Source organism: Rattus norvegicus, chromosome 2 (assembly GCF_021556685.1).
Source record: "Rattus norvegicus strain SHRSP/BbbUtx chromosome 2, alternate assembly SHRSP_T2T, whole genome shotgun sequence".
Lineage (NCBI taxonomy): Eukaryota > Metazoa > Chordata > Mammalia > Rodentia > Muridae > Rattus > Rattus norvegicus.
This window is the reverse complement of record NC_141535.1, coordinates 177,896,698-177,908,098: the sequence shown is the minus strand read 5'-3', so window position 1 is coordinate 177,908,098 and position 11,401 is coordinate 177,896,698. Positions and strand designations below refer to the sequence as shown.

Genomic DNA, 11,401 nt, shown 5'->3' with positions numbered 1-11,401 from the left:
GAACCCAGGTTTCTTCTGTGGTTCAAGTGTTGCATAAGGTTTCCTGCTGAGCCACTTATTCTCAACTTCCCACTGCATTGTTCTTCTTCTGCCTCTGGGGAAAGAGGAAACCAAATCACCGTGCACCAGGCCACAGTTCCTATCTGACTCTACCCATTGTCTATGATGGACACAGTGTTGTCTGTAGTGATAATCCCAGTCCACTCCTCCATGGAGCATCAAGGACCTATCTCCCCCACCTCATTTTTCCCTGCCCAAGCATGAGCTTGGAATCAGTTGTTTGTAGCTTGGTGTTAATCTAATTCTTCCCGACTGGGACCCCATTGACAGGGCAATATGGTCCACCTTCCCTATAGTTCATCTGGGTGGACTCAGAGAAAGCCTAACTCACTAGAATTTCAACTCAAGGCAAGCATTCCTAAAACTACATATCCCCCAAAGATCTGGTGACAGCAAGTCCAACAGAGAATTTCAGGAGGAATTCAAACCAATGAGACATGTCCCCCCAGCCTACCACACAGAGAGAGAGAAACACACACATACACCACTACCACCACCCAAGTAGATAGCTGAAAGGCATAAACAGGCTGCTCTCTTCTGTGTGTTTGAAGCTGTTTTCCATATATCATACTCTCTCAGTATTGAGTGAGGCTAGAATGTGGCTTGGTGAACCCAGAAGCTCTCCAATCTTTTGCCTAGGTCACTTTGACCCCAGCTGAATTATGGGTTAGGAAAACGTTAACAAACAGAAGACCATCTCCAAGCTAAATTGTCCTTGTCTCTGCACTGCACAATGTGCTCCATGCTCCTGCCTTAGGAGAGGAGGAGGCAGATGAAAGAAGATAGCCCTCCATAAAACTGAAGAAATCACTTTATTTACTTACTCCCCTGTTAGGTTTTAGGGAGAGAGTAAAGAGAAGGATGGAGAGGAAGGTATGGATACTAATGGACTCCTCCTTCAAGCAAAGTATTTATTAATGCCAATAGCATAGAGGAGATCTGAAGAAAATTCTTGGCTCCCCACCATACAAAGCAGAGTGTGTTCTTTTAAGGAACTAAGGAGAAGGAGAGGTAGAGAGTGGGAAGGTACTATATATACCACAGGAAACAGGCCAGGTCCTTTGCATGACCAAAATACATTGAAAGAGCCTATTCACCCTGTGATTTGGGCGAGCAGTAAGTGCCTGGAAAGTCCAGAGCACATTTGAGGGTAAATGGTAGAGTGGAGCATTTCACAGAGCAATGGGCCTGGTTAATGTGTGACATATGGTATGTATAGGACTGGCTAATGCATGACAGTAAGACATGACAGTCACACTGCCTCTGGACATTAGGGAGGCTGGTTGTGTTCTTGTCAACCCACTCTGTTCCAGGCCTTAAGGCCTGTTTCTCTACATACATGACATATATTCCATTTCCTATTCTGTGACTATACTCCCATACCTATCTATCAGACTGGCTGCCCACTATTTGTACAAATGTGTTGCTCATAACCAACTGGTTATTGACTGAAACCTTGCTAAATAAGGAAGTGCCACTATTTCTTCTACATTAAATCTAGTGCTCAACAGTGAGCCATCCTATCAGCGGCCAGTTAAATATTTGACAGCAGTTTACTGGACTTTAGGGAACTGCATATTCTTGTGGATTCCTGTGTCATTTGTCTCTCCTTTCCTTCTATTGGGCATGAAACACATCTATATTCTTCAAAAAACTCCTCACCCCGGCACTTTCTTCAGTTCAGCTCAGGGATCCAAGGTATAATAGTTATTCAATCAAGGGAACAACTGTCCAATCGGGGTAACTGCTGCAATCATACAGTGGCTAGGAGGATACTCCAGGGCAGACAGACCTCAAGCTGCTCTTCACCTCCTAGATCAGGACATCTTGAGCGTCCAGAGCTAGATCTTGAAGGGCTGTGGGCAGCAAGTAGAAACTGATTCTACCCTTGGGAACACAGGTTCTTCCCACAGGCTCTACCCACCTATCCAAAACACAGCCCACAGCAGTAATCCACTTTGCACTACAGAAAAAGCAACAGCTAAGGTTACTGTTCTCAAACTTTTGAGGTCTTTGGCACTTTTTTAACATTGTTATTACAAGAGAGTGTGTGACTGTGTGTGCCACTGTGTGTATGTGGAAGACAGCCACGAGGTGTCTGTCCCCTCCTTCTACCTTACATGGACTCTGAGGACTCAACTCAGGTTTTCAGGTTTTGATGCAGATCCATCTCTGACCCTTTTGAGAATGTGGAGACTGCTATGGAGGAACATTACACACCTATATATTCCAAATGCAGCATTTCTTTTCAACTTCCGGGATACCCTAAAGTATACCATAGACACTAGCCAAGTCAACAACTGGTTTAATGGTTCTAGTAACAGTTCCCTATCTTCAGCATCACTAACACACACGTAAGGACAATGTAAAGTTTCCTAAGCCACAGGTCATAAACCCAGACCAAGGGCTCATCTGGTAAAGTGCTTGCTGTACAAGTCTGACAACTTAAGCCCAATCCCTAGAACTCATATAAAGATGGAAGGTGGAAAGGAGAGATCTGACTCCACAAGTTGATCGTGACCTACATGTTATCACACACACACACACACACACACACACACACACACACTCACTGAAAATAATAATTTTTTTAGTCTTTTCTAACCTCCAGACTTGACCTTAGTCATACACTCTGTGTGCCAGCCCAGTCTAATCAGTTTACCTGACATTAACCTGCCTGTACCATCTCCAGGCCTTAAGTAGGGTACTCATTCTGAGGGCAGGTGCAGTCTGGTGACTTCCTCAAACCCTAGGCTTCCTACAGCCTCCCCAATCCCAAGATCTACTCCAGGTCACACAGTCTGCACACTACCCAAGTCTGGTCAGTCTCACCTGCACTGTCCCAAACCCCAGGCCTTGATTCAGCTGCACATTGCCCTAGTCTAGAAGAAACAATCAGTCAAGTAAAGAGGAAGCCTATGGAGTACAGGAGAACTTTTGCCAGCTCTAGATCTGATAGTGAATTAATATCCAAAATATACAAAAAATTAAGAAAACAAATGACCCAATTTTTAAAATGGGCTATAGATCTAAACAAGTTATTTTCAAAAGAAAAAATTAAAGCAGTTAAGAAAGTGTTTGACATCCTCAACAATTAGGAAAAATGAAAATTAAGACAACTTTGAGATTTCCTCTTACCCTAATCAGAATGGCAAAGATCAATGAAACAGCTTAAAATGAAAGCTGGAGAGGATGTGGAAAAAAGGGAATGGTCCTTCATTGTTGGTGGGAGTACAAGATCAAATATATCTACCATGTGATCCAGCTTTACCACTGTGGGTGGAGAAGGGGGTTCTTGAAGGTTTTCTGGATGTCAGGAAAATGATACATGAAGAGACAAGAGTGAAACTCAGTTCAGCCCAACTTAGGTAACTGGTGATGAACCAAAACTTTTAGAGGCTGACCTCAGCTCATTTATTTTTGACATATTTAGGCACAGCACAATTTTGGAAAAAGATTTCCTGATTACAATTAACTCAGTCCTGTGAGTATAACAGACCTTAAGACATGTCTGCATTGAAGTTATTTGAAAAGTCCACATGACTTCTTCTATAAAGATGGATTCTGGTGACTTAGAAAAAAATGTTCAGCATAAAGGTCTAAGGAGAATGGCTGAGCTAAACACAATGCCTGTGGGAGTCAAGATTTAGCCTGGCCCTAGGATAACAGAGAAGTCACTTAGGCTGTTGTAAAGTACAAATGACACCTCCCAAAAGGATGAATTTTATGGCCTACAATAATCTTCAAGATTTTGCAGGTGGGGAGAGTAAAAGTCTGGGATAGGTAAAACATGAATTCAGGGAGGAATTGGCAAAGCCTGGTTCATCAGAGAACCAAGGATTGCCAGGTTGTAAACTCTATCTATTCCCAGAATTTTGGGAGGAAGGCAGGTTAAAACATCTCCTCCCTTTGAAGAATGCCTGTGTATTTAACTTTGCACAAGGACTTTTGGCATCTGTGTACTACTCCTTAGCTTGTGCCCAGAGGACTCCACACCCTACCCAACATCTACTGACTCAGCCATGTTCTTAGCTACTCTAATCACAATAGCTAGGAAATAGAATCTACCTAAATATCCTTTAACTGATGACTAGATGATGAAAATGTGCTATATACACACCATGGAAAACTATTCAGCTGTAAAGAAAAACCAACTCTACAGGTAAATGCACATAACTAGATACTATTATATTGAGTGAAGAGACCCACAACCAGAAAGACAAATGCCACGTGCTCTGTCACTTATGGTACCTATCTCTGGATTCTCTGATGTGAGTGCATAAGCTGAAGTAACCTTTAAAAAAAAACAGGAAATACGTGTAGTCAATGAAGTTACTCACGTGAAGTGATAATGACCTCCACAAAAGGCAAAGATAATAGAAACCCCTTCTATGCAGGCTAATTTTTGTCAACTTCACACAAACTAAAGTCATTTGGGGGGAAAGGAACCACAATTAAGAAAATACCCCTACAAAATTGCCCTATGGGCAACCTTGTGGGCCATTTTCTTGATTGGTGATTGATGTAGTCTTAGTATTTTATCACCACAATAGAAACCTAATAAAACAGAAATTGTAGTAACATCATGGTATTGTGACAGACCTGGCCAGAGTTCAGAGAGAATTGAAGAAGGGCCTTGGAATTTGGGATTAGAAAATCTACTGGGAAGGGGCTACTGGGGAAGGAGATGGCTCAGAGATTAAGAGCACTGGCTGCTTTTCCAGCAGACCTGGGTTCAATTCCCAGCACCCACCCAGCAGCTTGTGATGGTCTGTAACTCTAGTTCCAGGGGAATCTGGAACCCTCACACAGACATAGAAGCAAGCAAAACACCAAAGCACATAAAAAAAAAAAGGAATCATTTTAAAGAAGAAAGAAAAGAAAAGCTGTTGAGTGCTCAGAGCTTCACGGGCTACTGTGGGAACTTAGAAGATAATACTGATAGTGATGCAGAGGTAGGGGCTTGGCTTGTGAAGTTCCAAAGGTAAGTGTAAGAGTCCATCAAAAACCCCATTGGGACCATTCAATATTTTGAATTTAGAACAATTAAATTGAAAGCTTTGCTTTACTGGGACAATTGATGCTGGTCAACTGCTGCTGAGAAGTTAGCTATGAATAAGAAAAGATCAGCATTATTGATGTAAAATGTTCTGGGAAGCATTTTCTCAGGGAAAACACTCAACTGTAGTCCAGAAGGGACCAAGAGTGTATCTTAGGCTGGCAGCTGAACTTGGTAATCTGTAAGAATATCCCAGTTGGTACTTGTTTTGAAGACATGAAGTGATCATGGAAAACAGCTAAGGCTCGGCACTGTGAGAAGCCATTGGCGAATGTGCACCATCAGCTGAAGTAGAAGCCCAGGATTAAAGGGATCAGAGAAAGAAGTTCATGCACCATGTGGCAGGGTCATAGTCCCTCAAGAAAACTAACAAAAAGTTATGGATGAAGGTACAGCCTCATTGTGATAGATACCCCAACATTTTGGGTAGGTCAGCACTATGGGACAACCATCACGTTTAGTCAGCCTGAGTCTAGGAGACAAGCTGTGCTTGCTGCAGAAGGAAGAGCTAGAGAAGTCACTTAGGCCCTTTGGAGCCCAGTGGGTGAGTGGATCCCAGACATTAGGCAGTGAATTTTTTTACACTGTTGGATTTGGGCTTTGCTCTTATTTGATTGCAACTGTGCCTTAGTTCTTCCTTCTTGAAATAAGAAAGTGTTTAACTTATTTTGTTGTAATTGTTTTCTAATAGCCCACAGCTAAAAACTTTGAAGTTTTAGAGAGACTCTGGATAATTTTTGAGAGGCTTTGGAAATTGAAAGGAACTTCGGATGATTAATAGAGTCGAAACGTAGAAAGACTGTAGGGCTTTTAATTTTATGTATGTTTTATATTGTAATGTTGATATTAACTTGAGATCTTGGAGATGAACAAGAAAGAAATAGTTATGGTCTAACTATGTTTGTGTGTTGAATTGACAAGGGGTCAATTGTACTGGCTAGCTTTATGTCAACTTAACAGAAGAAACCACAATTGAGAAAATTTCCCCACCAATCAGTCTGAGGGCAAGTTTGTGGGCCACTTTCTTGATTGATGAATGATGCGGAACAGAATTCAGTGTAATCAATGCCACTCCTCAGCTGGTGGTCCTCGATAGTATAAAGAAGACTGGGCAAGGCACAAGATACAAGCCAGTAAACAGCACTCCTCTGTGGCCTCTGCATCAGTTTCTGCCACTAGATTCTCCCAGTGATGGACTCTTACCTTGAAGTATAAGCAAAATAAACCCTTTCCTCTCCAAGTTGCTTTTGTTCATGGTGTCTTGTCACAGCAGTAGAAACCCTGTACCTAAGCTTCTTCCTTTAGAGGTATTGGATCATGGAAGTCTAAGCGAATTCCAAAACAACAGATAGTGTTGCTTTTGCCCTTTGCTGTCTCCCATAATTTGAATGTAAATCCCTAGACATAAGATTTGGAGGAAACAACCTGAGTCTGACCTATAAGCCTCCTCTCTGAGGATTCATTTTCGTGGTATGGGAAGGCACTGTGATAGCTGACAATGAAAGAGAGCAACCAATAGTCCTAACCACAGGTGAGGCCCGTAAACCACAGCAATGACCATTACGGTTAGAGATCCTCAAAGGTGCAATAGTAGTACTTATATCCTGTCAGTAACCAACAACCATCTATTGGCCCACTCAATTGGAGGTAATCCATCCTGTGCTGTAATCCTAGCCATCCACTTGTGAAAGTTTAGATCATAGACCCTTGAGGAGAGCCTACAGTTGCCATTTTCCTAAAGCCAAAATTATTTCTAAATCTATTCTAAATACTTATCCTTCTACCCACAGGCAAGTGTGGCTCTTATCTCCTCTCATTAAATAAGCTTGTGTTTGCAGCAGGCAGAGAAATTACAGAAGTCACAACTAGTCAAATGCATACGGAGAATAAACGTTGTTGTGGTACCCAGCACCAAGCGATACATCTGTAGCACAAGCCCTACAACACAGCTCACGCAACGGCACAGAGAAAGGTTCAGAGGACCAAAGGGTCTCCTGTGAAATTGTGTCTTCTATATATGCCAGGGAAGCTGCCCCCATGAAATATCAACAATATGGCTGCCTACACAAAACCTGAACAATTCTGACACCAACTGATGTGACAACATAAATGGGAGGATCGGGTCCCACCCATAGATGAAGATCTATAGGCAATTAATAACTGCTGAGAGGGAGAATCAATCTTTCTCAAGGATGAGCCCCCTAAGTGGTTATCTAATGCCAAGTGGAAAGCCCTAAAAACATATTCATGAGCAATCCTAATTGAATTCATCAGGTTGTATTTCTATGGGGTTTTTTTTATTGGATATATTTCTTTATTTACATTTCAAACGTTATTCCCTTTCCTGGTTTCCTGTCCATAAGCCCCTTATCCCCTTCCAGTCCCCCATAAAGGTGTTCCCCCAATCCATCCCCATTACTACCACCTCCCAGCATTCCCCTGCACTGGGGGTCCAACCTTGGCAGGACCAAGGGCTTCCCCTTCCACTAGTGCCCCAACAAGGCCATCCTCTGCTACATATGCAGAGGATGTGCATGGAGCCCTGGGTCAGTCCATGTAAAATTTGGGTAGTGGTTTAATCCCTGGAAGCTCTGGTTGGCTGGAATTGTTGTTCTTATGGGGTTGCAACCCCCTTCAGCTCTTTCAATTCTTCCTCTAATTACCCCAAAGGAGGTCCAATTCTCAGTTCAGTGGTTTACTGCTAGCATTCACCTCTGTGTTTGCAATGTTCTGGTTGTGTCTCTCAGGAGACATCTATATCCAGTCCCTTTTTGTATATTTATTCTTATATCTATATGTAACAATTATAATTAAAGAAAAAGAGACCATGGATTTGAGAGGCAGTTGAGAAGCAATCATGTGGAGGAGGTTGAGAGGAGGAGAAGGAAGACAGGACTGATATAAATACAGGACACATATAAAATTTTAATTTTTTATTTAAAAAATAAAATTTTAAATTGTAAAAGGAAATTCAGTTCAATGGTTAAGTGCTGGTGAAAGGTCTCTGAGTTTCTCATTTTACCAGTCCCTAGGAAAATCCACAGATGTAATTGATGGGAAAGGTATACAGTTCACAACTGACCATAGCTGTCCTTTAAGCTTTATGAATGCAGTGACCTATCTACTCATTCCTGTATCATTTAACTGAGTTGGAAGTTTGGAGTGAAAATGGAAAGATCACTAAGATATGGGGCCAGATGTCCCCAGAGACCAGATGTACTCCTCTAGTGCTTAAGGAAGGACTACAAACCATCCACCTACACCAAGACAGAAAATCAGACCTCTCTCTCTCTCTCTCTCTCTCTCTCTCTCTCTCTCTCTCTCTCTCTCCCCTCCCTCCTTTCCCCATTCTTCCTTTCCTCCCTCCTCCTTCCTCATATATACACCCTTCATACCTATCCTACTAATTTCCAAAAAGTCACACCTAAGACACTTAAGTAGAATCTAACTTATGTACACAACACAATTTGTCTAGAATCCTGTCTCCAAGTCTCCCATTTGGGATAAACCAGTAAAACTATCAAGTTTAAGTTATAGACTTTGGAAAATTCTTAAATCCTAGAACCACTGGCTCAAAGTTCAGAGGCCAGAAGAGAAGGAGATCAGAGGGGGTTGGTGACCAGAGAAGCAGTCGTTTGAAAGGACTAGACCATGGAGAGCAGTAAGGGCCAAAACAAGACAAGTTTCTTCTTTCCAGTTTTCCATTCCTTCCTTCACCCCAGGAAAGACAAGAGACTCAAACAGACTTAAGATATGACGACTTTATTCTGTAGACATATCCAAGGGCCCAGCCCCAGGCCAGAAGCTCTGTTACTCCTTGTGGCTGTCTTTATGAGCTGCCACGCCCACCCTTATCACCAACACAAGGAACTCTTCGAAGTTAATTGCGTTGTCACTATTGACGTCCAATTCTTTGAACAAGCTTTCGGTATTTTTATTCTGTAAAGAAGAATAGGGGTGGGGGAATTCAGACTATAAATATATCAGAGAAAAGTAAGCAAGGGCTATTTGTGAGTAAGTATTAGCTAACTGCAGAAAGCAGCATGGAGGACCAGTCACCCCAGCACCATTAGAGAACCCTGAGAATGCAGCACCTCCTCACCTGCACAAACTGAGGGCACTCAGTAGTGACCATTTTCCTGAAGTCATCCCTGTAGAGGGCATGGTGATTCCCTTTTATACCAGAATAATTGTGGTAGACTTCAATGACGTTGCTCAAGGCCTTCTCCAGTTCAGTTGCCATTGTCGATAAAAATTTCCTTTCACCTGAAAGACAAAGACACAGAAGGATGAGAACTGCAGTTATTCATGGCAGGGTGACAACTGAGTGAACATTCAGAAGGTCCCTGACCCAAGAACAAGCTTTGACCTGGCCTATACCACTCAGATAACTAAACCCAGAAAATGGCTCTATCTCTGGTGGGAAGGGGTTGGATAGAGCATTGGAGGGACTTTAGGACACACACACACACACACATACACACACACACACACACACACACACACACACACACACACACGAGTGTAGCAAACTCTCCACAGTAAACACTCCCTATCCTTCTCTAGTAGACACTGCTAGAAGGCTCCACACTGTTCCACTTCCTTTATCCTCAAGTTTCTGATCAGTGCTGCAGACTCCCCCATGCTTTCTTGCCCTCTCAAAGGAGGCTACTCTATTCCCCCAACTCTCCCTAAGGAAAGCCTACAGTGTGAGACAGGTTCACACAGCCCTACTTACACAAGGTCTGGAAGACGGAGCAGAAGAAGGATGTGTGAAGCTAAGTCTCAGCTGCTTTTATAGAGAAAGGCTTGGCCAGCTGCCCATAGCCTCGGGCTGTGGAGACACCATTCTTCCCTTCCAGAGTTACCACAGCCTCTGTTTCCTAACCAAGCCCATGTGGCAATCACTGAGCACATTGAGCATTTCTGAGTCCGGGGAAGTGGGAGTGTTGGAACAGGGAAGACATTTACCAGACAGGAGTACACAGCAGGAAGAATCAGGATGAGACATGGCAATAAATCCATTTCTAGGCCCCTGGGACCTCATCCCTGCATCTAAACAGACTCAGTCTTAGCCCTGTCCTCCGTTGCCATTGCTGATCCAATGCCTTCATGTCCGGTCTACCTCTGAACTGAACTGAAGGTGGATCTTGCTGTGTGAGTGTGGGTGCATGGGAGAGACAGCTTCTCCAAGTTCTCAAAGTACCAAAGACCTCAGAAACACTGCTGCTTCTAGCCACTGGATATTAGAAGAGTTTGGAGTACTGCTGTGGGGTAGTATTTGGATGGGTGGGTAGAGTCTTTAGGGGACAGCTGTCTTCCCAAGGGTTGGATCAGTTCCTAACCTGCCACGACTCTTAATGATTATTCTACTCTGGAAGCTAAGGATGTCCTGAGCCATGGGGTAGAATTCCTCATCTTCTGTTGTCCACCCTGCAGTAGCCACTAAGTCACTGCATGATCACAGAAGAGACCTTTCCAACCTCTCAGAATGGTCACTGTGCCTTGGACCCCAGGAGCCTCCGATGAAGAGAGGTGTGAACTCTAGGATGGGGAGGGGTCAATTATTTTGGAGAATCCATGTGTGTTTCATGCTCAAGGGAAAAAGAAGAGGGGCTGATTCCCAGGAATTCACAGGAGCAATCCCCAAGCCCCAGTAAAATGCCACTTGAATTAACTGGTTGCTAGCACTGGAGATCTGTGAAATATTTCTCATATGGCAGTGGGTTTCATCCACATTATCTTACAAAAGCTTTAAAATATGCCTCTCAGAAAGGCAGTGATCTGAACCAGCCTATGTAAAGATGAGGAAGCTGAAGCCCAGAAAAGTGGAGGGAGTCAACCAATTTCCCAGTCCCCGTGTGTCAGAATTGCAGAGTCCCTAGCATGATCTGACAAGAACTAGAGGTGATGGGGAAAACTTATCTCTTCTTTCCTTCCTGTAAGTCCTCGGATACCAATCCTGGTTCTACACCAACACCCAGGCCATCAGAGCTGTGGCAGATGATCTTGCCTATCAGTTCACCATGGAACTCAGACTCATCACGAAGACAAATCTCTGGGCATGTGTGTGAGGGGTTGTCTAAATCAGATAAATTAAGATAGGGAATGCCACCTCAGACATGGGTAGTACTTTTCACAGGCTGAGGTCCTGTTGGAGAACAGGGTATTCGCACCCCTGCTCTCTGATTCCTGACTAGGAACCCACTGTGACAGCTGCCTCTTGCTCCTTCTGCCATGCATTCCCCACTCTGATAGACTGTATGCTCTGGAATTGGAAGC

The 11,401-nt window shown here is 43.4% G+C and overlaps 1 protein-coding gene across 2 annotated transcripts; it reads right to left on the bottom strand.

The window, feature by feature from the left end:
• Positions 1-8,865: 8,865 nt before the first annotated feature.
• Positions 8,866-9,889, bottom strand: S100a8 (S100 calcium binding protein A8). Of its 2 annotated transcripts, XM_087614406.1 has the most exons (3): positions 9,858-9,889; positions 9,222-9,385; positions 8,866-9,058 (listed from the first exon to the last, which is right to left on the bottom strand). In XM_087614406.1, exons 2-3 carry the CDS (start codon positions 9,360-9,362, stop codon positions 8,930-8,932), a joined length of 270 nt encoding a protein of 89 aa, XP_087470532.1. In that variant the 5' UTR covers positions 9,363-9,385; positions 9,858-9,889; the 3' UTR covers positions 8,866-8,929. The 2 variants fall into 2 exon arrangements, with proteins under 2 accessions (XP_087470532.1, NP_446274.2); NM_053822.2 differs by lacking the exon at positions 9,858-9,889.
• Positions 9,890-11,401: the final 1,512 nt, after the last annotated feature.